The sequence below is a fragment of the Seriola lalandi genome, unplaced genomic scaffold (assembly GCF_002814215.2).
Source record: "Seriola lalandi dorsalis isolate HSWRI2012SDOR001 ecotype SW California unplaced genomic scaffold, Sedor1 jcf7180002054816, whole genome shotgun sequence".
Lineage (NCBI taxonomy): Eukaryota > Metazoa > Chordata > Actinopteri > Carangiformes > Carangidae > Seriola > Seriola lalandi.
Genome location: NW_019525369.1, coordinates 1,612,855 through 1,640,407, shown reverse-complemented (window position 1 = coordinate 1,640,407; position 27,553 = coordinate 1,612,855). Strand labels below are relative to the sequence as shown.

Sequence of the window (27,553 nt, the reverse complement as noted above, 5' to 3'; positions counted from 1 at the left end):
AAAAAAGGTGGGTTTCTAAAGAAAATTCCAATGCATTTCTAATGCATTATTTATTCCCAGTTTTTTGGGAATAACTTTGGGAAAAATTGGAATTTTAACACCAAAAGTCATAGCACCCCTTTCGGGATCAAGACGCACGCTTTGATGTATATATTACCGGGGTTTTCTCAAAGCTGCGGGACGAGTTACGCGCCGAAATTTGGCGGAAGAATAATAAACCCGAAACAGAATATTAATAGAGCTATTCTAGCTGTAGAGGAGTGCCTCGGAGCTGAGCACCCGTGGCACTAATAATACTGATGTACAGATTAATGAGTATTATTATTAAATGAGATGAATCTAGAAAAATGGCATTATCCCTAACTAGTTTCTCTGATTATTCAATGTTTTTATATATCATACCACCATTTACTGCAAACACAAATATAATTTTGTATACCACAGTGAGTTCTTTCATCATATTCTGTGATGTGTGGTGTCACCATACTTGTCATACTTACATGTAAAATGATCAAGGTAGATTCATCTATAATTCCATTTTAGCTTTATCATTTGAGGGTTGTCTGACAGTTTCATCATTTCATCACAGTGATCACTAGCTGATACATGTTCCTTTATGGCAGATGTTTCTTTGTGTGTCGTTACAGGTGAGAACATGAATGTAGTCCCCCACTACCAGAAATTATGCAGTTGAGATTCCCCCTGTTCAGGTAATTCACACCACAGGAGAATACAGGAGGAGTCAACAATACAGCTCACCGTCTTTGAAAGCAAATGTGGCAGAGACTGATGATATCATCTGCATCTATTTTATTGTGTGATTAATGGCCATTTCATATTTATAACGTTTTTTATTGTGACATCTCTGAAGCCATTCAAGCATGCTGCTATAACAACACAATGTATATTTAAAATTATATTTATAAAGTATAGTTGTATAAGCAAATTCTGTATAATTCATGTCATTTATTCATGTTATTGGTATATTTATAAAGTATAGTTGTATAGGCAAATTCTGTATAATTCATGTCATTTATTCATGTTATTGGACTGATTTCTTTTTTCAATTAAATATAGCTTATTTTATCAAAAGTATGCCTGTCAGAATATTTTGTCTTTTCTCTACATGTCATTAATTTACATTACTCATTATTTATCTTTTAATATGATTAAAGTATACTAATGTGTCTGAGGCTGGGCAAAGCTCACCCTCATTGTTGCATTCAATAACTGAAATTCTGCAACTCACTGTTAGTGTAACACTGAACACCTATTTAAATAAATAAATGCAATTTAGAATGAAAAGTCAAAAATCCAAAACTGTAATATGTAGATGACAAATATAACTATTTAAGATGTAGCCAATGAGATGCAATTATTTACAGATGAAAATCTTTCCTCAAGATCACCCTATTGAAATTTAAAAAAAAAAAAAAAACACCACAGCATAATCGATTAGACAATTTAATAGGTAAATATAACAAATATGAAGATTATTTACAATATTTATAATGCAGCTGTATCATATTTACAGATGTGTTATTTACATTCTATTGCCCCAGGTTGTCAACAACAGAGGTGAAATGATCAAAAGTGTTGTACACTCTGTTGTCCAGACCTTTTGAAGTTGACATATTTTTTACTGGGCAGAAAGTCTTTTTTTTTGTACTTTTTGTGTCCCTGGGTTGGCTGACCACAGAGTGAACAGACAGGGAAGTTTTGCACTCGTGACAATTTGGCTCCTACTCCTGAGGGCTGTTCCTGTACCTTACGCTTATACTGTGTGGCTCTTGCCCAGCTGATGGACTGAGTGGCAGCATTATGAGCCGTGTGGGGGGGCCAGAAGTCTCAGGAGTTGCCGGAGCGGCAGGCGTTATGGGCAGTGTGAAGGGGCCAGCAATCACAGGAACTGCCTGAGTTGCAGGCATTATGAGACGTGGGGGGGGGCAGAAGTCTCAGGAGTTGCCCGAGCGGCAGGCGTTGTGGGCCATGTGGAGGGGCCTGGTGGTCTGGTGATGGTAGAAGTGGCAGGGTTTTTGTTTGGCTGAGGCCGTACTGCAGGCAGCACTGGTGGTTGAGGCCGGGAGAGTGGCACAATTAGGTCAGTCCTTCCCTTTAACACCTTTGTCCCTGCTGTGCTGGGTGTGGGCACATACTCCATCAGTGGGTATTCTGTTGGAGGCAGGACTGCTGGCTGGAGTGGTGCTGGAGGGAGCTCTGAGGATGAAATGGAGGATATTTTTGTGATGGCGGATGATGGCTGTCTTGTAGCATGCAGGTTGAGGAGTCGCTCTTGTTGACGAATGAAGTCCCGCACAGTCTTGATGTTTTTGGCAGAGGAATGCCTGCTTTGGACAGGACCGGATCCTCTACCAAAATCCGGTGCTGGATCCGCTCATAGGCCTTCCAGATGCTCGTCTTCTCAGGGCTGCTGCCGGACTGGGTACGCAACCACAACAGTTTCACCAGCGTGTACATCAGCCTGTTGTGCTGAGCACTGATGTCCTGTTGTGCTGGTGCGTATCGCCTGGCCATCTTTAACCGCTGTATCACTGCAGCATCAACAAGATCATCCCTCTTTGTGCGGCAGTAGAGGGTGTTGCCCCAGTGTGTTCGATAGAGCTGGTTGAACCTCTGTGGAGCCTTGTCGTGATCCTCCACTTTATTCCAGACTTGGAGGACCCCGTCCCTCTGCTCTGTGGTTAGTGACAGCTTGTCCTCTGTCAGGCCAATCTCCACCAGCACAGAGCAGAACATTTCCAACTTCTGGAAGCCAGGAAGTGGATTTGGACTGCAGGCATCCTCCTGTTTAAAAAAAAAATGCCATATAAATATGATAAGTTCAAATGTGTACATTGTCCAGTAACCAGTAAATTGTTCTTAACAAAATTATTTTAGCAGAGACACAGATACTCACGAAAGCTGGCGGGTGAGCAAAAGCAGACATTAGAGCACGCAATTCCTTTTTTCCGTTACCTCATAGGCCACGCCCACTCTTTTCAGAGACTCTAGTGGACACCAAGCTTGGCGCAAACATAACTTCAGAGCTCAAACTCAAGAGTCACCATCTTGAAGAGAGCTGATTTTCTTTGACATAATGATCAGGGGAGAGCGCGAACGCAGTCCCCCACTACCAAAAATTATGCAGTCGAGATTCCCACATTTGGGGAATTCGCAAAGGTCAGCACAGCCGGGGTGCAATGGTTAAGCCTCGCCCTGGGTGAACCACCTTCTTGATCATGGTATCTCCCCTGCCAGGTAAGTATGAGTTGGAAGTGTCTGAGAAGGGGCCTCCTTCCCAGGCACAGCTCTCTGGCTGATGGTGCCCGAAATGCATGATACCAGAGTTCAGTGCCTTGAGAGTTAGCTCACCTTCATCTGACACACAAGGTGCTGAAAAGTTGAATACAATGCTGCAGTTTGACAAGGGCTTATGGTACGCATGATATCGTCTTTGTACTATCGCAAAGTTTTTTGTACCAAAACATAGCAAAACACAAGTTGGTTAAAAGACTGAAGTCAACACTAAGCTTCATGGTATACCGCAGACGCTGCTGTGCAGCCACACCGCCACTTTCAGGACAACTTGCAAAATGAGCAGCACGTTGCCATTTTGAAGGGCTTTATATTTCTCCAATGTAATGATCAGAGGCAAGTTCAACATACCCAGGGTAACTTGTAGCTATCTGGCTTGACTGAAACCAACATTGGCTGTCCTGGATTACCTGTACTACGCAGCTGGTTATCACCTGGCTCAGTTTAGCATTGAGTTGTTAATTATAAGCAACATGATCAGAACCACGAATTAAGTACTTCATACAATATAAGAAGAAACGCTGATACTTGCCTGTATGTTACATCAACGTCCAAAAGTGATATTCAATAAGTTGAAATGTCAACAATGTGATCCCATAAGTGCAATAAAAAATATTATTTCCATGTCAGAGTATAATTTCTATTAAGAGTTAGACTAAAGATGTATTGTTAATAAGTGAATGAATTATCATTTCGTCTGAGTATTTTCACTCTTCAGTCTGATGATGAACAAACTATTATGAACATGAGATGCAGATAAAACATTTAAAGTTAAAGGTACAATGTGTAAGATCTGGCCAGAGTTCAAAATGTTAAAAAAAAAAAGAACTAACACTATCAATAGTATGTGAAGGAGCCACAGTGAAGATGTCATGACCAAGACCTCCATTTATTGTATTTGAGAGATATCTACCGCTCCGACAAGAAAGGCCGTTCGACAGCAAAGAAGCAAAACACAAGTAAATCGTGGTGTGGCTTTCCACTGCTGGATACAGTTCCGGGCGAGTAAAGAGATGAGACTTTTCTTTTAGACTGGTGAGTAACATCTAATGTTGGTCTGTAGTGAAAAGTATCATTAGTGCAAATGACCAACCGTACTGACAAACAATTCAAGTGGCATAAATGTATGATGTTGACGTTTTAGTGATTTAGTAGAATTTAGCCTGTTCCTGCGGCTGTTGTCCAGATAGATGTGCCAGTAACTTTTCTTTTACAAGTGAGACAAAGAGACTGTTTGGTCCAGAACCAGCGGGTTCAGGATCCACTGCCTAATACTGTATTTATTTTAGCATATTCATATCTATCCCTAACATTTATTATACACACACAACAGGCCTAACATGTTTGAATATAAAGAACTTCCAGTCCAGTCCTCCCCAGTGATGGACCAGCACCTGCCTTTTCTTCCACATCTGGCCTCATCAATCATCAACAACATGCACAGAACATGCCCTGCACAGAACAGATATTGTCTGTAGTGTGTTCTTTTGCACATCCTGCTCAACAGGAGTTTTGTCAACACTTTTGTACATAGTTCTTTTTTGATTTGCTGATCATTTTGACTGTGTTACAGCTGAAGGTATGGATTTCTGCAAGAAAGTGTCTTTTTTGACATATTTTTAAAATCTAATGTCAGTTACTGTTACAGGTCTATTATACACTGGTGACACATTTTGTACCCTCTGGGGTTCCTCGCGTCCAAAAAAGGACACACAAAGAAAATGCTATAAAATCATCATATATCAATATTTCTTTCTGCTTTTTTTTGCATACATCTCTTAAACCACTTCAGTTCTGCTCAAACCTACCAAATGTTTATTAGTTTTCAGGATTTTAACCCTTTAAATGCCAGTTTGTAGACATGTTGCCTCTTGTTTTATTAAAGAAAACAAAACAGAATATGAGATATTTCCCACATAATACATGATGGAGGGATGTGACATTGTTTTATATCAGAGTCTTTTATATCAAGACATTTCTCAAAACCAGAGTATGATCAGGGTGACTTTTGAACACTGGAAATAAATCATGTACTCATCCCGGCAGTAGCCCCCCGTGGCACTCAAAATTTCGCTGGAATTTTCTAGTTAGTTTTTACTCCTCAGCGCTGGCGATCGTCTGGATCTTATATGGTACAAACAGGGATGTAATCTGAAACTAGTCTGAGTGGTGGAGGCAGACAACTGCAAGATGATTCTAGTTTGGAATTAGAATAATGACAGAGTCACATGTTTAATTAGTTACAAGACTACACTTGCATACCTGGAATCATGTCCTTCCAGGCGGTTGCTTTTACACAGACACTTGTAGCAGGGCATGCTCATATTGTTGATGGTTGTGGTTTGCGCCACCCATCTGGCTGTGGAGTTAAGGAAGGTAAGTGAGTATATCTCAGGACAGGAGTATTCTATTAGGTATTATTTAGGATATATTCACTCATTTTACTTTTATGTTACAGGGGGGAGGGGACTAGATACCCCATGAGACTGGATTTTTGGGTTCAGGAGGCATCTTGCTCTGGAGTCCATCCCAATCTGCATCACAGGCTTTTTCAAAATAAGTATTCAAAAGTACATTTTTTATGTCAACACAATGTTGTATTGTTTCACATTTACAGAACCTAAAGACTGAAACAACTTACTGACTGACTGACTGACTGACTGTAGAACCTGCAGAATAAAAAGACTGTATATTATGATACAGAGACTGTAGACATGGACATAAAAACACACAGAATCAACAAAAGGAGCCATAGTCGTTTTCATATTTCTCTTTTTTTTGAGGCATTGATGAAGCTTGATGAAGTAAACGTTTAAAACTAAATTAATCTTTCTTTATTTCTAAACCTTCAAACACAGACCTCAGATCAGACCATGGTCTCTGGTGAAAAATCTCCTGCCTCATCTTTATCTAATGTCTCCGAATCACATTTTCGAAATAAGAGAATTCATTCACTGAATAAAAGCTCTGCTTCAAAGTAAGAGTACTTCATAGAAATGTAGTGGAGTCAAAAGTACAATATTTGTCTTTAAGTGTAGTGGAGTAAAATTCAGAAGTTTACAAAAAGAAAAATACTACTTAAGTAAAGTACAGAAATATACTTAAGTACAGTACTAAAGTAAATGTACTTTATTACTGTCCACCCCTGCCACTATCCTGCTTCAGCTTTTAAACAAGAGCCACAAAACAAACACCATTGAAAAATACAATAACTGCTGATTGCTAGTGTGAAAATAAGCCGCACACTCACCTCTTAAAAAAGTAAACACTAATTCCATGTATTAGGACTGAACATTTTATTCTGTACTTTTCCAGAACTTCTGTACAATACCAACATTTTCAAGACCTGGAAATGATCACTTCTGTTAGCAACCCAGCCCCCCCTTTACAGAGCCACAGGAGAACCCTGCTTTAAGCACAACACAACACAACCAAACAGGCATATGATCTCTTCACTTACACCTCAGGAAGTCTGCTGCAATCAACATTTTGGCAATCACATATATTCTGTTAGGAGACGCTCTTCAAATAAACATTCTATAACATAATAAAAGAAAGAAAAAGGAATGCCCTACATTAGTAATACGATTTGAATCTTCATTAAGCTAACCGCTGCCAGTGGCCTTGGGTCTGACAAAACTCTGACAGCAGAGCCAAAGTGCTCTTCGTCTCTAAAGGCAGACACTGGAGGGCAGTGGAAGGCAGAAAAGAAGCTACAACAAGCACAACAGTCATTCATTTGTCCAGTTGTCTCATGTTGAAAAGCTTCTTGAAGAGAGTCTTATAAAGGTCGAAGATCAACAGTCTGTATTTGGGCTTTAAGGAGCAGTTGACACTTTGGGAAATACTGTATGCTTATTCTTTTTTCTGGCGGAGAGTTGAATGAGAGGATGCCACCTCAAATAACTGACTAGCTTCAGCTGAATTGGAATGAAGGCTGAAGATTTTCTCCCACATTTTATAGTTGAGTCAAGTGAGAAAAGGAATCTCTGCTACTATGAACAGGTGAAATGATTACAGCCACCAATAGCACGTTCAATATACATTTGGGTGTGTGAGGGCTGAATTAAGACATCTTTAAGAGTGTTTTCTTCACTGAAAGCCCGACAAACTCAGAACAATCCTTACTGTGTTCAGACTGCAAGCAACGCTGCCTGTCAACCACTTTTTTCACGTCCTGTGTTGATGAGTCAAATAAACCGTTGGCTGTGGAAATCAGGCTAATCAAGAGCCCTATTAATGTGATTTTGTGACACCAAATTTGATCTGTGTCGAATCTGACATCTAGTGATGAAAAGGATACCTCTAATTACTGCCATTAGCTGGGGTTTATCTGGTTATTTTAAACAAAAGACAACAAAGCGTTAAATGAAATTCTGTAAAAAACATCAGACTTGCTTTGCCGTCTGTGTGTACCTCTTTATACCTCAGACCCTCATTGAGAGGCAGAGAGAGACAGAGCAGAGTGACTGAGTTACTTGCAGTATGAACAAATGGAAAGTTCCCTTCATCTTGCCTTCGTTTGTTCCCCCAAGCCCAGGAAGGTTCATGCTAAAGCAAAGGATGGTTTGGTTTGTATCTTTACTGGTTAATCAGAAAAGCCAGCGACCCAAAGAACAACAGAGTTTCCTAATAAACAACACACCCTACACACAGCAAATTAGGATTAGTTTCAGCATGACAATGAGGAAACAACATAACAAAAGGAAGGTGGATGTCAATGAAACTGACATTTCTATAACAGCTTCTTATCTGCTAAAGAGATTTACTGTCAGTTCAACAGCACAATTAGAACTGAAAGCTAAGCAGAACTTATTGTATAATACAGAGGACTCGCTGTATTTAGAAACAAGAGGCTGATGTTTTATGTGGCCTGGTTGTGGAGGCAGCGGAGGTCCAGTCTGAAAGGTTAGGTTTCACCCTGACTAAAGGAGACGAGGCACATGGTCTTGGCCAATGTTCACTTTCTCCAACTACCTTCCATAGAAAAAGGTCTGTCTTTTCTTCCTCCCCGCTTGAAATCAAAAAGGCCTGCTCTGATGGACACCATCATCTTTCACTGCTCCAGCCAACTCAGGCCAACGTCCCTTCATCTAGTCCAAACCTGCCTCCACCTCTAAGCCAAAGTGAGCTCCTGGACTTCTCCTTGTAGATCCCCACCACGCAGTCTTACCTCAGGGATCAGTGTATAAAAAAAATGGACTAACTTTCCGTTTGGACTCGTGGATCAAAGTATAACAGCTACTTTAGGATGTTACTATGTGTTCTTTTATCCATTCCTAGTGTGAATTTAAAGGTTTGAGACATGAAACTAACATTTCACAAGCAACATTGGCTGATTAATCTCAAAATTTATCAGGCATTTGGGCAACCATCTTGAGCTTTAGAATTAAACAGGACATCAACATGACAGTTGGTTAGGAAGCTACAGAAGTAGCACAAAAACACCGCTCCAGGCCCAATTCGCCAGCAGTTGTTCATTTTTCATTGTCAAGAGAGTGCTACAATTTCTTCTCTCTGTATCATCCACACAACAGAAGCTTGATTCCAAACCTGAACCCTGGACTCGCTAAAGCCTTAAAGAGAGGCGTTGTGTTCTCTTCTGGAATTTTGTTCCTCCACTGCAAACAAAACAAAAAAAGGTCCCTTTGTCTTTAGCTCTCAGCCTGGGTTTGAGTTCAGCACCATCCAGAGAGTCAGGGGTGGGAGCTGCCCTGGCTGTCCGGGTCTGTCCCTGAGGAGCTGGTGTCTGAGTCTGAATCGTCGTCGTTGTGGTTGTCTTCCGCCAGGCTTTTCTCTCGTATCCGCCTGTGGGTGGCACTGAGGCGAGCCATCAGGCCCTGGTAGTCGAATCTACCACGCTTCTCGCCAAATGGGTCCTGGGTAGAGGAGAAGGATAACAAAAGAAAGCAGTGAACCAAGTGTGAGCACATACAGTAGTGAATGCCACACACAAATAGGGCTGTAAGGGTACATGTATTTGTCCTGAGGAGTTCGGAGTTCATAAGGCTACTACTGATATTAATGTTCATTTTCTGTGTTTGTATTGTGTATGTTTAAGGTCCAGATTAAAACAAAGTTAGCTTGAAATAGCAATAAAAACTAATTAAAAAAGGTACTGACAAAATCTGGAAAACTCTCTTGGCCATTTTGCTTGCACTTTTGAGACAGTCTCTAACTTCAGCTTGTCAGTTGGCATCTGCTGTCAAGTGACCACGATGCTGGGCTATAATAAGGATGAGATTCTTTTTATCGATGCTGGCACGGTTTTCAGAGCCGCACGGTCCTATACACTCACTACACAAGTTGTGTAGGGCTCTGCAAATTATGCAAGGGCCATGCCTCCCCCTTGTGTCAAAGTGTGTCTCAATGTTTACAACTTTGATGAGAGGATGATGCGGAACTATATTTCTGGTCACGAAAAGAGTAAAGAAAACACCATGAGAGAGAATGGCAGGAAGAGCAATCAGGTAAACTTGTTCTGTCCAAGTTTGATGTCAGTAAATAACAGTAATGTTAAGGTGCTAGCTGCAGTGCTTTTCTCCAGTCTGTCTGTCTCATTTAACAGAGCTGTACAGTGCATCTCTTGGTCTGTGTCTTTCTTTTCAGCCCCCTGCAGGCCTGTTCTGTGAATTTGTGCCTCACAAAAGTGAGAGTGAAATACAACTATTTATTACGTTTGATAAACACCAACCGGTTTATAAATTGCAGCTTGGAAAAGATAACTGTGCTGCGCTTGCACCTCTGTGGGAACCAGTCTAGACGTTATATGGTGCACATCATTTTAAAACCAGACAATGATTATCTAGTCCCTAAGTCAAGGTTTAGTTACAACTGCAAGCTGGAAAACAATGGATTCACACTAAATATTGAATTTAAAATGTTGATTAGCTGGGCATACTGGGCAAAATGGATGCACATCTCTCAGTACATAATAGCCATCATGTGTTCAGCCGAGCCAAACACAGACAAGTGATGGTGTTTATACTCCCTTTGGCTTCTTTCACCTTTGAAAAGTTTGTAGGAATGGTAATTGGGCTTTTTAAAAATGAATTATGTTTACATTGTGTGATTGATTGTGACTGTCAAAGCAGTCGTACTTCTAACGTTTCTGCTTGGATTTTGATGACGAGCAACTGGTAGCATCAAATGAACGCCTACAGTATTTGCTTTTTTTTGACATACTGTATTTGTGATATTGTTCCATCTCTATGTGTTATGTATATTAACAAACCTTTAAAAAAATATATTCAATATATTCAAATATTCATCCGAGAATCCCCTTGCATTCTCACTAAACATAAGCTGACATTAATCTTCAAGATGTCAAATTAAAAGTGGAGATGAGGAGAATGGAAATAAAATAAATAGAAATAAATGTAGTCACCTGCATGTTCTGTCCCTGTAGATGCAGTCTCTCTTTGCAGACTCCCTCGTAGAAATCATAGTATTCAAGGAAGGACTTTTCCATCACACTCCTAGAAACACAGAAGCATACACCAGTTAGCTGATAAACAGAAAGAGTAGAAGAGTAAGTGAAGAAGAACAGGAGTAACAGAGCAAGGAGGACAGAAAAAATGAGAACACGTTACAGACAGAAGGAAATGTGAAGATGAATTGGACAATTATGTTGGTCTCACCACAGAGCCTCAGGACAGGGGACTTTGCCTTCCAGCATGTCACACACTGCCACCCTCATGGTTTCATGGCGGATACACTCGTTGTAGTTCTTACTGTCTCCTGGGTGGCGCTCCTGAGACACAACAAAGCAGAGCATTAACTAGCAAATTAATTGAAAGCACATTAACAAAACAAACAAAGAACGTTACAGAAGATGAGCTGTCATCTGTACTGCTGCAGCTGATGATGAATTAGGTACAGCTGTATGTTGCTGGTGTCAGCTCATACACATTAGTTACAGATCTTCAGAACTGACATTATTCAAGTTGAATCATCTGAATTAAATTAAATATTCTATAGTAGTGCAAATGATGTCTGATAAAGTTAAAGACATTTCTTAACTCATCTAGTCCCAGGCAATGAAACCCTGACATGGCACCCATGAGAGTCGTCATAGATACTATACCTAGCTTTGAGTAGTCTTATAGACAACTCAAAGGGCTTTACACTACAAGCTACATTCACCCACTCACACACACATGCAGCGTTTCTACCATACCCACACACTCACACACTGATGGAGCAGCCACCAGAGGCAATTCAGGGTTCAGTATTTGGCCAAGGACACTTCGACAGGCGGACTTTGAGAAGCCGGGATCGACCCAGAAAACCTTCTGATTAGTGGACAACCCGCTTTACCTCCTGAGTCACAGCCACCCCACTATTTATTAAAATACAAAATTGCAAATCAAAAATGACACATTTACATTTTCCTCACTCTATGAGGCCTTTTTCATTAACTGAACTCGATGACCCATTACTGAAGGTGAAGCCGTTGTCACGGCTTCTGCTTTAATGTCCAGTGTACTCGCCCATCTTGCGAGTGAGCTCCTGAACTTACATTTTGGCACTGCTCAGGAGGTCATACTAAATCAAACACCGCTACTAATAAAGCAGGACTTAATTTAACTAAGACTTGAATAAAAGTTTATGGCAAAACACAGGGAAGATTTTTTTATTCAAAATATCCAATGTGTCTTTTTTCTGCCTTTTTGTACATTTGTAAACTAAAGTATTTGTATAAGTATTTAAAGCACAGTATTTGGGAAAATGCTAGTTTAATTACAGTCCCCAGTACAATTTAGGTAGCGTAGGTATTTTCGGTATCATGTTTGGATTCCAACAGAAAGTTTTTTTTCCACTGAGAGAGAGGGGCTGCGTTCGAAAAGTCTCTTTTTTCTTAGGAGGGTTCCTAACTGAGTGAAATGAGTATCTGAGCAGCAGCCATGATGAGAGCAGGTCCAGTTCTCTACGTGATAAGGAAAGGATAGTCAGCGCTTCCTACCTCTTCTCCTTTAGCATAGGAAACACTGGACCTTCCTTTATGAAAGGAAAAGAGAAATGCCGTCCCACAATTCCTTGGTGCAGCAACATTTAAAGTGACGCATCATTGTAGTCTCATCTCAACAGAGCCACATAAATGTAGAAACACCAGAGAAACTGGTCTGTGTTTGTGACTCGATCCAGAAATAATGGAAATCCTTGTCTGATCGACTGAAGCCCAAATCCATAAATACAGATTTCTTCTCTTTAAATCCAGTCAGGAGTCATGAAGAACAAGCAAGTTGAATTTATAGTGAACAATATCATCATCATAATAAAATACTATAGCCTATACATCAATGTTGTTTCACTAAACCCCCTCCCATTGTTTAAAGCACCAAAAATGTATTTTCTTCACTTAAAATGTATAGAAATGTCAAAATGACTGACAGGAAACTATAAACTTCTGTCTGAATATAATTTATTCTGATCTCTAGCTCAATTCCTTATTTCTTTTTAATTATTATTATAATGGCTCAATTTCCTCTATTTGTATTTTTCTTTAATGATGTCTTATTTCAACATTTCAGTCCAGTTTGCTTTGTTTTTGTGGTTAGGAAAGGAGGATTTATCCTCCATGTGTTATAAATTAAGTTAGTTTAAAAAAAAGTGTAACTGCAGTCAGATTCTCTCAACAACGCAGTTGTCTTTTCGCAAGTCCTAATGAATTCTCCTTCACATCTTTCCTTGACCTCATGACGTTTTCCATCGAGGTTGAGGAGAAGTGGTTAGGAAAGGAGATTATTAGCCAGAGAGGGTCAGCCTGTCGACCCTCTACTGCAGGTGGAGCCAACCATTAAAAGAGCCAAAACACAGCTGCACTGTCTTAAAGAGACACATCACATCCTGTACAAACACATCTCACAGTACCTGTTCAAAGCCAGGTTCATTGTGATAGGGGTTCTCTGTCATCAGAGACTGGATGGAGATGAGGACAGATGAGATGCTCTGGGCTGGACTCCATGCTGGGCCTGTCCATGTCCTACGCACACACACAAACACACACACACACACAATATATATATATATATATAGTAGTTAGCAGTATAGTTACTCCAAGTTGCATGACAGAAGCACATGAAACAAACTACATCTCTCTCACCATGACAACCATCCTTAATGGATTCCTGATGAGACAAACATATACTATGAAAGTGATTAAGTGAACCCTGACTCACCCCAGGATGCTGAGGCACACCTTGCCGTTGCGGTAGAAGTTGGGGTTAAAGCGGACAGTGTTGTGTCCCGTGGTGATGAGTTTGACCCGGGGTGGGTGGATAGGGTAGTCCGGGGGGCAGCGGAACAAGAAGAGAAAGAAGCCACCCTCGTATGGTGTGTCAAATGGCCCTGTGATCAGGGCATGGATCTGCAGGGACAGAGAGAAAAAAGTTATGTCAGGAGATAGAGAAGTTAGATTAATGGACGAAAGGTAGAAAGGATGACGGGGGAAGACAAGAGTGGGATGAATAAGAGAGATCATGAGAGATATACATGGGGAGAGAGGGATACTGGTGATGAACAGATCATGGAGCAGAAAATCTGACCTAGAAAACAACTGATAACATCCAGATCCCACTGCGAGGAACCAATGTAGAAATGAGAAGAACATGAAGTGTCAGTGATTCTTTGACCTAAAAACTTCACTGTATGTGTACTGATTTGTTAATGGTGGTTTCCAGTATAGTTTCAACACTAGTTAAACTGGGAAACCCTGTGTGGCAGTCAATGTGTGACACATGCTGGAAAACAATATTTGTCAAACTCAAACATGCTACAATTAATTTATAAATAATTTAACCACGCATATCAACCACAGTTTTCAAAATAACAGCTGCAACTATGGAAACAGTTTTCATCATCAATTTACCTTTTCAGCATTAAAGTTCATTCTTGATCTTGGAAACCTTGATAACATGATCTTTACTTAAGGTTCACTTACAAGCTTTTTCCAGGGTTTAGGGTTTAGGGTTTGCTCCATTGTCATGGAGATGGCTCAGTTATGCGACCTTAGTATGACAGCTGACCCATCTCCATGACAACTGGGCAAATTCCATCGACCTACTGTAAAGACAGTGAGATGTGGTTGAAAGTACTGGAAAAAAGCTACATGTAGAGATCGAGTTCAGGTAACTTTGTCAAATTCATCTTTGTATTCTATTTTTTTATTTTATTTCTAAGAACAGATTATTATTGCTGCTTGCTTGTCATCCAGCAATTTCAATGCTTGTGATCATACAGAAGTTGCACCAAGCTGGTGGTCATTCGCTTGCCAATCAGTTCATTTCGGATTTAATTTTATCAGAACACTGGAAAATGACAAATGTAAATGGGTCATAGTGTGAATGCTTTGTCAGACAGGACCCTTACCTTGGTCATGTCTTGAGGATCAGGGACGACAAACATCCCTGGTGGAGGTTCCTTGTAGATTGACATGATATCCCTGCAGAGACAGACAGAGCAGGAGGGAGACAGATGAGGTTCCTCAAAGGGCAAAGTAATTGTACACAGATATCTGTCGCTGAAACTTCTGCTACTACATTTGTAAATACTTTTCTCACTGCTTGTGAATACCTGACTATATACTACAAGGAGTAGGTGAAAAATATATTTTTGTCATTTGAATGAACTTCCCCTTTAATAAGTAGTCTAGTCTAGAGTGTAGATTAAAACAAACTAAAGCAGCGGTCCTAATATGATCCTAATGTGACCTGCACATTATTTTCTGTATTCAAGTAAATCCTGAAGTTTCCTTAAGTTTGCGATCAATTTAAGTACCCAAAGGTTTCTAGTGATGACAGAAGCTTTCTAGAAAGCTTTCACTTTCGCTTTTACACACTCCATTATGATTTTGGACGTCTGCTGACCTGAAAGCGCTAAATTATTTATTCAAAGGCGATTTTGCCGCTTTGGATTGTTTTTATTACCTCTTTATCCTCAGGATGCATTGCTGGGAAGCTTTCTCGTTGTCCCAGTCCGTACTGAGAGTAGGGTCCCAGGAAGTGGCGTGGATTTGGGACAGGAGGCCCGCTCCTGCCACACCGGCCACACCGCCGACCCCAAGACCAATACCGGGGAGAGGTGAGGAGGCGTGTACGGTTGGAGACACGGCCACGACCGGTGGCGACGTGCCGGGGGTGAATGTGTTCCCAAACCCGGCAGGGGTAGCAGTGACAGCAGACACAGGGGCCACCACAGCGGTTAGGCCACTCTGCGCGGCCGCAACGGGAGGAGGATAGGCCGTGTTGGAGCTGGAGTGAACACCGGTGACTGTTGAGTTCCCTCCCGGAAGAGAGTTGGCCAAAGTCGGCAGAAGCGAGGCTCCGCTGCCCTGTACGGTTACGCCTAAGCCAAGGGCACTGCTGCTGGACTCCTCTCCAAAGCTGTCCGCCATGGCTCGGAAGCTAGCAAGCTAGAGCAAAACCGTTGGTGTTGACTAATTTATTATGCTAACTGTTAACTAGCGTTAGCTGTAGTGACAGTTGAGTGCCAAGTTACCTCTGCTTGTTTTGTTGTCCAGCAGGATCAGAGAACAGTCGAACGGTGTAGAAGCGAGCACAGAGCCGAGGCCAGAAAACAAGGCATTTCTTCCCACGACATGGCTATTTATCGTTGGCTTAACTGTGTTTTTCCTCAGGCCCCCAAAAAGTACCAAGTCGTCAGCTAAATTACCTAGCCTGCCTTTCTTCGGCTTATGAATCAGTTCACCGCCTGGTTGTTATCGGTTTTAAGGAATATAGTATCAGAATATTATGTTTTATACCGACCGCATCCCCACCACTCCATTAACATAACGCCAACTTCAGGATCTGATTTCTCAATAATCAAGCTACACTCAAATGATATCACACTGGGACATCCGGTGGGAACCTTCAAAATAAAATACTCTTTGACTTGTGTTTGAATGCCACTGACAGTGCTACGGTGAAAATTACATTAGGTTTTTCACTAATAATCAAAGTATTTCATGAATAATCTGTGATAAATATAGATCAATTGAAATCCTTTTCATATCAAGTCCAAGCAACACTTGCCGATGCCACAAACAGACATTATTGTGGATGTTAGCGCCCAGTACTGTGAATCTACCGCCAAATTGTCAAAATGTAGTTAAAGTTTGTCAAACACATCGAAAATAAAACAGAATCAATAAATACTATTTCAGGTTAAATAATTAAACTGACTGAAAAAAATAAGGCCAATTATTTTCCTGTAACCTCCAATGTAGGGGAACTGTAGTGCAGCAGATAAATTTGTTAATGGAAGGTACTATTCATTTTATGACTAAAGCATAAAGCATGAAACTTTCTCCAGTTTTAAATCCCTTTTTAAAACATTTTTTTTTTCTTTTAAAGGCCTCATCTTTGTCCAATTTTTCATTTATTTCATTTTATTTTATTTCATTGTTGATTTATTCTTGTTTGTATCATTTTGTAAAATACTTTGTTATCATTTTAAAGAAAAGTGCAATACAAATAAAAGCTCATTATTGTTATTATCATTTTTATTATCATTATTATTAGTAGAAGTAGTAGTAGTAATAATTCCTTTATTTATACAGCAACTTTAAAAACAAGGGTTTGCAAAGGGCTTTGACATAAAAGCATAAACATACAAGAGAAAGAACTCGAACAACAACAGGGACATATAAACCCGTATAGGAGCCCAGGCAGGCAACTCAAGCTAACATAAAGCAACAGAATTAGATAAAAGAGTTAATTCAAATAAGGGCATAAAGGGGTAAAAACAGTAAGTAACAGTGCAATAAAATAAGGTGAAGAAGAGATAAAGGAAATAAACAAATAGAAACAGATCAAAATAAGAGATAGAGCAATAAGGAATAAAAGAAGCAATAAAGGAAATAAAAACAAATGGAAACAGATAAAAACACTTGTAAAGAGATAAAACAATAAGGAATAAAAATAAAGATAATAAGGATAAATTACATAATAACATAATAAAAACAATAACAGGAAATAATAGCAGTACAAAAAAATTGAGGATGTTAGGGAACTAAAGCTAAAGGAACTAGGGCCCTGATGTCAAAAGCACGGTCACCTTTGGATTTGAGCCTCGACTTGGGACTTTGCTCATAAGATGTCAGCAGTTCTGATATGTAGCTTGGAGCCAGACCAGTGCAAGCTTTAAAAGTGATCAGTAAAATCTTAAAATATATTCTAAAACCAACAGGAAGCCAGTGTAGGGAAGCTAAGATTGTGGTGATGTGATGTATGTTAAAACCTAGCGGCTGCATTTTGAACGAGTTGGGGCGAGACAGTGCTTTATGAGTAATTTCGGAAAGGACAGAGTTGCAATAAACAAGCCTGGAGAAGATGAGGGCGTGGATGACTTTTTCAAGGTCCGATTTGCAAAGAACTGATTTGATTTTGGAGATGGTGCGTAATTGATAAAAACATGAGTGTACGACTTGTTTTATGTGTGACTCAAAGGTGAGGTTGCAATCAAATATCACTCCTAAATTCCTGGAAGTAGGTTTGATGTGGGCAGCTAGAATATTAAGGCTGTTCTCGATGAGATGGGTGGGGTTTTGTAGATTGAACAGTATTACTTCTGATTTTGAGTGATTCAGCTGAAGAAAGTTTTCAGCCATCCAACAGTTAATATCACTGAGACAGTCTTTGGCAGCAGCTAGGCTTCCAGGGTCCTCAGGTCTAAAGGGGAAGTATATCTGTGAAAAATCAGACCTACAACTGAACCTTGCGGTACACCACAGGCAATTGACAAGGACATAGACTCAAAACTGCTAAAATAACTGTGGATTTCCCTACTAGTGTGTATAAAATGCAGTCTGGTAGGGTGATTTGTTGGCTTATGTCCTTGACTTTATTTGTAAATGACATTAAAAACGTATTGCATAGCTCTTGAGAAGCATCGGTAAGATCACAAGGGGAGATTCTAAAACCTTTAATAAAATTCTGGGGTTTGAAGGTTTGCTGAAATCAGATTAGAATAAATTGCTGCTCTTGCATCTTTAACCGCCTTTAGAAAGTGTGTCAATGCGTTGTCGCAGTAATTCTTTCTTCTATATTCTTGTTAATGCAGCTGTCAGTCAGAATATAAGCATTTGTCAATGTTGTCAATGTGGTATATAGCTACCTTAACACCTGGAAATGGTGGGGTCTGCAGTCCGAAGGCTCTAAGCAAAATTATGTTACATGGACATAGCAGCAAATAGGCATCTTTATTAGAACAAAAATGCAATTTTGGCAAAGACATGATTATAACAGAGAAATGGAGCTAAAACTGGAAAAATGCAATGCTGAGGTCAATGACCTCTCAAGGTCACCAGAGATCAGATATATATTGCATCCATGTCTGAAATAAAACCTTGGGGTATGTAAATTTTATGCTGAAACTTTCATGCTTTAGTCCTAAAATGCACATTCGGTTTGCCTATCTGTCCCACTACTGGTCCATTCGGTTCTAAGGAACTGAGACTGGACATAAGACCAGAGTCAGTCATGTTCAAATTCTCCTCAATCCAACCGGGTTGGGTAGGGTCTCGTTTTACTGCAGTAGGTCTCAGGACTGTTTGTCAATATGTCCAATGCCGGAGAGGAGATTAGTATATGTTGTATCTGCTCCGATCATGTGGTACATCACAATCACTACAGGAGAAAACTGTGTTTTGAGGTGAGAGGGATAATGAGAATTGTGAACTTGACAGCTCACCTGATATTTGTTTTGATGAACGGAGTTTATTGCAGCAAAATCAGTAGCCTATGAGATTTTTTTTTAATTAATTGGGTTTTGAAATTTGATTCACACATATTAAATAGATTAGGACATTGTCTTTTGTCTATTTATATCATATGGCCCAGTTGACTACAGAATGCTTTATTGTTGTTGATTTTGCACCAGATGAGTGGAGACTTGTTCAAGACTTGCAAATGGGAAATATAAACAGGAAATACAGGAACTATTGTGATTCACGCAGGAGACATTTCACATGGAACAATAATTCCTGCTTCTAATAAGTACTGGTGTAATCTGCTCCATTGCTTCTGGTTTTAATAGATATTGATCTTTCCATTTTGGAGTGATCACTACAGGTTCCTCATTTTTGATCAGGCCCACATCATCTTTAGACATGTCAGCGTACAAAAGTGTGTTCCTGGAGCCAATTGTGCACTTCTCATTGTAAGAAAATGTGATTGACAGCTCTTTAAAAGTTTTGACCTCTAGATTGTAAGAAACACGCACTGCATCAGTTTTTACATTTCCAGACCCACAGTCCCAAGTCCCTAGAATCACACCCAGGAGCTACTGAAACATGAACCATGACCATGAAAAAGCTCCAGTGGCTCACCTGGTAGAGCGCATACCATATAGGCTCAGTCCTTACTGTAGCGGCCTGGGTTCGAGTCTGACCTGGGGCCCTTTGCTGCGTGTCATTCCCTCTTTCTCTCTCATTGTCACTATAATAAATACAAAATGCCTCAAAATGAACAAAAAAACTCATTCCAGTTTGTCTGGTACACAAACACAAACCCCATCATTCCAAAGCAGCTAGCCTGTATCTAAACTATCACATTTTTGTCCTGCCGCAACAGTTTAACCTCATACTCTGTCTGAGCATAGACGCAGTACAGTGTAATGAAGCTGCCAGCATTAGGTCCGTCGCCCTCCTTCATGTGTGCGCCTGCTGTATCAGATAGCTATTAACGGCTCTTGGATGGGTCTAGGAGCTCCCATTCACACACACACACACACACACAGCAGCAGCAGCGCCTCAGCCTCACACAGCTTTAATTCTTATTAGTGCTGCTATCATGCAAGCAGTTGTAACAATTCACTTATAAGTATCACCATTATCATTTTAACAGCCAGTCTGACAGTACTTGAATACAGCAGTATATAGGTAGTTAGTATAAAGGTTTAATGCTTGCCTTTTAAGATTATTTACTGGACTTTTAACTCCTTACATTACAATAAAAACTGAGAAAATGGGTGCATTCAAATAAAATTGAACTTGTTCCACAAGAATAAATAAACATTTAGTTTCATACATAACCAAAGCTGGTGGTTCTTTCTTTTCCTGACCATCATATTGTGAGAATAATTACTGGACAGTATTTTTATAGCACATATATGCAACAGTCAATTTTCCTGACAAAGAAAATAGATAAAAACACTGCACACTGTTTAGTTATCCCAACCATTTATTTTGGACAGATTATTTCAACCGAAGTGAGGTCTGACATAAAACTTCAGAAAAACAAAAATAAGTGTAGGAACATACAAATGTAAGATTGGAGGTTCGTTAACCTCAGATGTTTAATATCTCTTCCGTTGATTGGAATGGCCTATCAGCTCGTTCAGAGTTCCCGTTCTGGAAACCCCCCTCCGGATGGAAGGAAGGGAGGGAGAAGGGAGCAAGGAGGGGAAAGGTGGGAAAACGGGTTTAGTGAGAGAAAGAGGTGTGGGTGTGTTTCCAGGTTTACATGGCGAACAAGATGAGGAACGCCACCATCAGACAGAAGAGACCCATAGCCTCAGACAGAGCAAAGCCCAGGATGGCATAGGAGAAGAGCTGCTGCTTCAGGGAGGGGTTCCTGTGGAGGAGGGCACAGAGGCAGGACAAGTCAAATATACACTCAGTCCAGAACACCAGCTATTACTAATACAGTCCTGCAATAAATCCTGCCGTCATGTAGGTCATCGTGTTATGTTGCTGTTGAAATCGTGATAATGGGGCATTGATTCATCTGTATGAGCAGTGTGGAGTCTGCAATTTGTGGTGCATTTATCAAAGTGTTTTTTTTAGCCCATCTTCATTGATTTGAATGGCTGGACAAAATATCAGTAGATGCTACAATTTACAAATGTTCCCCAAACACCTCAAATTTAGGCTATCATTAGACACTAGCTAGACAGCTGTGCACAGAGAAGCCTCTATTCTCAGTTAACACGGTGTACGCAAGTCAGGCAGGTGCGGCCAAAACGAGTTCAATTGAAAGGAAATAAGAAATAAGGTTTTAATGTCATGTTTTACCTGAACTGAAATGGTGAGAAGGCGACAATGAGCGACATGAACTGATAGATCCACAACGCCTAACATCGGCCATCACCATGTATTATTTACCATATCAATATTTAATTTTTTAAATATCATGGTTATCAATCCCAGTGTATTGTGACACCCCTGCTTCAAACTGTATAAACAAGCTAAACTATATAAACAGTTTAAACACCTCAGGTAGTTTTTAACTCTAAAAAACACCAAAAGTCTGCTTGGTGCGTTTAGGATCTCACTGGTTGAGCAGCTTTTGTTGGCAACTTTTTGGTTAACGAGGCTGCTTTTGCTGAATTTTGTACTTTATTTGCCATCATGCTCCTGTTTGTACACATGTAGTTTTTGTCAAGAATGTGATTAAATGCTCACATTGTCGAGCCCTGCTGGTGCTAGCCGAGAAACAGCCAGTCAAATGGGCCTTTTACAGGGCACGTACTAAAGATGGACATTTGTTTGAAGTCATTTCATTAGTAAAACGGTAATAGCCACCTTACAGTGCCTCAGATCCCATGCCCTTTAAGCCACACTAGCTGGCAAGAATAATGATTTACCTGCTTCTACACTAGGTCAATGGCATGGTCACTGGCTAATTTTAATCTGTGAACACAAATTACATAATTTGTGCCCTTTCATTCTTGTCACATTACTATAAGCGCAGAGATGTAAGTAGGAGGTTTTTGTGGATATTCCGGTTAAATGGGTGTTGGTATTGAAGCACCCACAAAGACAAAAAGGTAATAATCACTTTCATTCATTCCATTTCCACTCCCTCAAAACCACTGTACAAAGATTTTGACGCTATACTGGACTCTGTTGCAGCTTTGCCTGTCATCTGCAGGGTGTACGGCAATGTGGCCGACTGCAGTGGGAAATAAACTGGATGTCCATGTACAATGTCATCTAAATGAGAAGCTTGAATTTAATGGTTTGTTTTGGACAGATACTGTGGTTACACTTCAGTTTGCCTGTTATATAGTCTTTGACATCACTTTAAACAGTTCTATGTACAGGTCCTGTGCACGCTTAGATTACTGAAGACTATTTTAAAACAAATGATAGTGACAAAGGGGATCAAACTGCAGTGTCATGGCTCTAAATATGTATGTAAAAAAAAAAAAAAAAAAATTGTTACCTGGCATAGCCAATGATGAGGCTTCCGAACACTGTTCCGATTCCAGCTCCTGAGCCAGCCACACCCACTGTGGCAGCACCAGCACCAATGAACTTGGCGGCAGTGTCGATGTCTCGGGAGACAGCGCTGGTCTGGAAGGAGCGGGTTGAGACTACAGACTGGCTGACTGGCAACAAGGCCTGGGAGAGGAAAGATTACAGTATTAGTTGCCTTGGCAACGCACCAGCAAAGAGTCAATAAGTCATAGTGGCTATGCACTGTGATTTTTGAGAATCAGAAGGCATTAGTGTAAATATACAGACTTTTGTACATTAATTTATTCAGATTTATCCACTGCTTACAGAACACTGAATCAAAAGAAACCACCGACATTTGTGACCCAATATATTGTTAAACCAAAGATGTAAAGGGGGTTACACTCGACAAAATTGGGAATTTCACTGAATATCATTAAAGAAATATATTTTAATTGTAAAAACGACAGAAACTGAAGTGGGAAAGAATTAGTCAATCGTTGCCAAGTAATGAGATACGTTTATCATATTTCAGTCCTTATTGTTAGTACTTATAATCCGTATGCATAAGCTTTGAGAGTTGATGCAAACAATTACATGTTAATTACTTATGAAAAAAGAAAATGTACAAATGTAGTGTATGAACAGACAGCTGAGACGACCTTGGCCACTACTGTCCTGCAGGAATTAGAACTATATATTACAGAACATAGTGCTGTGTATCGCCATCATAACAGCAAGAAAAAAATAACCCAAATATGCCTCCATGCTGTGTCAGAATGACCTTAGAAGAAAAGACGAATTTAGGCTCAAATGCTAGAATGTCCAGCACAGTGTCAAGATATACTGGTTTGGGATGAACTGGACAGAAAGTGAAAGCAAAGAAACTTACAAGTGCAACACCCTTGTGGGAACTTCTGCAACAGGGTTGGGATGAAGCTTCCAAACAATATATAATTTCCATTGTCAAAAGAAGTTGCAACAAGTGTGTTTGGCTACTGAATGAGTAGGTGCTTTAATTCCAAAGTTCAGCGGGACATTAAACTTTGTAAATTTCAACAGCTGGAAAACTGGGGTGTTGTAAAACTTGACCAATAGTGTATACACTGAGAGTCGATGACTATGGTCCGTCCCCATGCACATCCCTATACTAATTAGGTGTGTGAGAAGGAAGCAAAAGCAGTTTAAAAAGAAATGGGAGGAAGATTGTTTTTGTGAAACCACTGACCTGCTGCTCCACTGTGGCTTCAGGTCTGTTGAAGAGGGAGACTGAGACTGGCCGGGCAAGGACTCTGGACCCCCCACGCAGCTACATACAGACAAGAAAACTCATTACAACCAGACATACACCCTCGGAAGCTGGATTAAACAACATGTTCACACTGTGTCATCCTAGGATTTATACCACATATGACCAAAACAACAAAGTCTCTGCAGCTGTTTTAACAGCATCATGAAATCAATTGATAGAAAGTAGCTACAATTGGAAAATGATCAGCAAATTGCACAAATCCTGCAAATCAACAGTTTCATGACTGCAGCTTTTTCAGCCATATCATCATCATCATCATCATCATCACCTAAAGATAATCAAGCGAAGAGAAAAAAAAAAAAAGGATTATACACTGAATTTGCCAATACTAAATATTTAACTTAAACCTGTTAAGACAGTATTTCTCAACCCCTTAAAATAAATCAATGTCTCTGCATGACTATTTACATGTTACAGCTTTGATGTGATCATGATTTGTGACCACTTTTATCCAAGTGAACTGCAAATTCTCACACTTAAGAAGCCAAAACAGATAACATTGGGCATGTTTGCTTTACTATTAATCAGTTCTCATAGTTGCATATTATTATTCTGTTGATCAATTAAAATCTGCTGGTCCATTGCATCCAATGCCACAAATAAGAGAGAAGACTGATTTAAAGCCAATTTTGATTCACATATTTCTGCACCAGTAATGTATCCACTCAATCCACCACTAGAGTATTGTGGCAAGCTTGCACTCTGGTGATCACTGATCAGGTGTAAATATGGAACATTGTTCTCCACAACACCTCCATGACTGAGATGCCCAACATACTGCAGGGTCCGCTAGCTAAATGACATCAATTCTGCAACTGTCATAAAGAGCATGGACCAAGTGGCTGCTATCCACTGACACTGGTAACAGTTAAAACTACAGTGTCTTTGAAATCAAAGAATATTATATGTACCAACTTTCAAAGCTAGAAGCTTCACACACCCCAAGGGACCTTACTTGTACATATCTAAAGATTATCATCTTATTCCAAGTATGACAGCTGACGTACCACAGCAGGAGAAGTGACGAATTTGGCGCAGGCATACATGGCTGGAACCTGTAGAGAGGGGAAACATACAACTTCAGTCAGCATTTCCATATACAGTCGCTTTTGGCTGATCAAACAGCATATTCAGTGACCTGGTTAAACGATGCATGTTCACAGGAACCAAACCTGGAACTATTTTAGTTATGACAGTATCACTAACACCTGTCACAGGTGGAAAGTGATTATGAAGACAAAAGAAAGTTGGACATCTAGTGGTCATGATGGAGGAGAACCTGTGACACTGTAACAAGACAGTACACCACTATATTAGAGAGCAAAATATTGATGCATACACTTTTGGAAATGACCAATTTTCATAGAAATTCATGTATGCAATACATCATGTATATCCATTTACTTCACAAGGACACCGTGACTTCAAGGTTATAACTATGGCAGCTTCTCAGGATTCAGAATTCAAATAAAATTGTGCAGCTTTACTGTCTGAACAGAAGAGGATTCAAAGGTGAAGGCTGTAGCCCTTTGCCATAGTTTCCTCGGGCAGAATTGTTGCTACAGTATACTGCAGTGAGGTTGCTTTAAGTTCAGTTCAGGGTCAAGGTACACACATGCTCATGTATGCAAGTTTCCATCAAAACTGAAAATGATGATGTTTTACCCTGGTCACTGGAAGGAAAATCTGGAGTATGCAACGGTCAAGTCTAGCAACAAGTAGATTAAGGAGGAGTGATACACTAATCTGTTTCTCCAGGCCAGTTCAGCCAAGAAGCTAATGCAATTGCATCGACTACTGCAAGGATCATCTCCACGAAAACTGCTGAATGTCCATACAAGCTGTTGAATGAACGGCTTTAAAATCACTCCCACTTCGAGACGCCATTAGCTAAAACCCCGAGGACATTTCTGCTTGGAAGTTTCACCTACTCCAAGATGTGGTATTCAGTAAATAACAGTATTCAGTGAAAACCACCATTACGCTTTCAATTATGGTAAAACCAGAAAGAAGGTTAACTTGCGTGACCGTGTCACCCGATTAAACCTGGGTTTGGTTGCTTGTCGTGATATGAGGGGGGCGCCGGAGCTAAGCTAAGTTGCTAAGCTAACCAGCCCGCAGTCGTGAAGGTCAAAAATGAACCACAGACGGTCACATGGGCCCTGGAAATCAGGTACAGTGCACTCCCTACTACAATGACACGTAACTGGGCTGTAGTACAACGGCAATGTGCGACATGACTATCCGACAGAGGTGTCCTTGTAGCGGGAGACTCATTCAGCGCACGGTAGGCCCGGATTGTCAGACATTTTACGTGCAACTGCCTGTCAACGGAGCTTGGCCGCGCCGTGTCCGGTGTGTGACCCGCTGCTTGCACCAGCTATACGACAACAACATCGACTGGCCGACACTCACTCTTCATGCTACTACCGCGCCATGAAATGTCTTGTAGTTAAACCGAGGGCACACATACCGATCAGCTCATAAGTCATTCCCCAGAACCAAGTCATTGAATGGCCGACCAAGCTTGCTAGCTATCGAATATTAGCAATGACAGCTAGCAAACCAAGCGTCTGCAGACAGCTCATGCAGAGACGTTTAAATGTCAAAAACTGTCTGAGTTGTGTAGAGAAAAGTGTGGAAGTTAAATAAACGCAACATTACCGGTTTGTTACGGCTTTCGGAGGGTCCGGGGTTAGCTGCTTTCGCACACAGCGGCAGTCAATGAATGTAGGATGGAGCAAACGTTCACCTTGTCATTTATAAGCTCAGCGTCTACGTCCTAAACGGCCATTGGCCAGATAGAACCCTCCTTCATTCATAATTGGCCCATCACCATATCACGTACGTCCTTCCAGCCTATCGGATAGAGCTTTACTGAACCACAAGTTTTTGATTGGTCGGAAGGTTTATAAAGGTGGGACCAAAGGAACTTTCATTAATTTTATTGGACAGTATTGCCGGGAACGTCGAGCTTACGAGGAGCGACCTTTCAAAGCACATCCAGTGTCCTATGTACCTATTGGTTAGTGTATGGGAAGTCCCGCCCACACTGTTAGGTCCGTTTGACTTTATCAGAGACAGCTGTATAGAGGATCATTGACTTTATGTGCTGGTTAGAATATGTTTTCTTAAACTTAAACTCATAGATCATACAAGGAAACAAGAAGGTACAAGGAAACAAATTATCTTTCCTATAATAAATAATAACATCTAATTTCTCTAAAATAAATAGTCCTACATAACATATCAAAAACATGGTAACATCAATCCACAAGGATTCATAAAATAAATGTAGAATTAACCCTAACCCTTTGGCAGCGGGATTCAGAAAGATCAGTTCTATATATAAGTGCTTTGTTGGATAGATTAAATGTATAATTTTAAAATACACCTCACTAACTTTATTGTGGACAAAACATAAGTCCAAATCAATTCCCAATTAATGTTCAGAAAAATGATTATTCCAATATCCTTTGTGTTGATGTCATTCAACAAAACATCTCCCTTAAATGTTGACTGTTCATCAGACACATTGCTGCTTTGCAACAGTCTTAAAAGAACATGCAGATACTGTGTCAAACACTATATTCTGGTGCCGGTGTTGGGATTCCAAATGTCTTTGAGATTTCACTGTATGTAATAAGGAACCGTTCTCATTAATCAATTGTGAAATCAGCAAAGTATTGTTTTGGACCCATTTGCCATAGAAGATTTACTTATTTATGCTATATATTTTTTAT

At 40.3% G+C, this 27,553-nt stretch overlaps 2 protein-coding genes and 1 non-coding gene across 4 annotated transcripts; all 3 read right to left on the bottom strand.

The window, feature by feature from the left end:
- Positions 1–3,102: 3,102 nt before the first annotated feature.
- On the bottom strand, positions 3,103–3,266 carry LOC111669776 (U1 spliceosomal RNA). Its single transcript, XR_002761813.1, has one exon. It is a non-coding gene; the product is annotated as a U1 spliceosomal RNA (small nuclear RNA).
- Positions 3,267–6,596: 3,330 nt separating this feature from the next.
- Positions 6,597–16,137, bottom strand: ube2z (ubiquitin-conjugating enzyme E2Z). Of its 2 annotated transcripts, XM_023426211.2 has the most exons (8): positions 15,814–16,137; positions 15,243–15,727; positions 14,686–14,758; positions 13,497–13,684; positions 13,189–13,300; positions 10,956–11,068; positions 10,703–10,793; positions 6,597–9,194 (listed from the first exon to the last, which is right to left on the bottom strand). In XM_023426211.2, exons 2-8 carry the CDS (start codon positions 15,707–15,709, stop codon positions 9,012–9,014), a joined length of 1,227 nt encoding a protein of 408 aa, XP_023281979.1. In that variant the 5' UTR covers positions 15,710–15,727; positions 15,814–16,137; the 3' UTR covers positions 6,597–9,011. The 2 variants fall into 2 exon arrangements, with proteins under 2 accessions (XP_023281979.1, XP_023281978.1); XM_023426210.2 differs by having other exon boundaries at positions 15,243–16,137.
- Positions 16,138–20,480: 4,343 nt separating this feature from the next.
- Positions 20,481–26,616, bottom strand: atp5mc1 (ATP synthase membrane subunit c locus 1). Its single transcript, XM_023426223.2, has 5 exons — positions 26,475–26,616; positions 24,818–24,865; positions 23,727–23,807; positions 22,485–22,663; positions 20,481–20,891 (listed from the first exon to the last, which is right to left on the bottom strand). Exons 2-5 carry the CDS (start codon positions 24,854–24,856, stop codon positions 20,777–20,779), a joined length of 414 nt encoding a protein of 137 aa, XP_023281991.1. The 5' UTR covers positions 24,857–24,865; positions 26,475–26,616; the 3' UTR covers positions 20,481–20,776.
- Positions 26,617–27,553: the final 937 nt, after the last annotated feature.

Bases quoted from the DNA above. Each gene is read 5' to 3' on its own strand.
- atp5mc1 (XM_023426223.2), bottom strand. From the start codon at position 24,856: ATGTATGCCTGCGCCAAATTCGTCACTTCTCCTGCTGTG. The intron at 22,664-23,726 runs GTCAGTGGTTTC...TTCCTCTCCCAG, and splicing joins AAGCCACAGTGGAGCAGCAG to GCCTTGTTGCCAGTCAGCCA. The intron at 20,892-22,484 runs GTAACAATTTTT...CCTCCTCCACAG, and splicing joins CTCATCATTGGCTATGCCAG to GAACCCCTCCCTGAAGCAGC.
- ube2z (XM_023426210.2), bottom strand. From the start codon at position 15,709: ATGGCGGACAGCTTTGGAGAGGAGTCCAGCAGCAGTGCCCTTGGCTTA. The intron at 13,301-13,496 runs GTGAGTCAGGGT...GTGTGTGCGTAG, and splicing joins GTGTGCCTCAGCATCCTGGG to GACATGGACAGGCCCAGCAT. The intron at 9,195-10,702 runs GTGACTACATTT...TCCTCTACCCAG, and splicing joins TACAGGGACAGAACATGCAG to GACCCATTTGGCGAGAAGCG.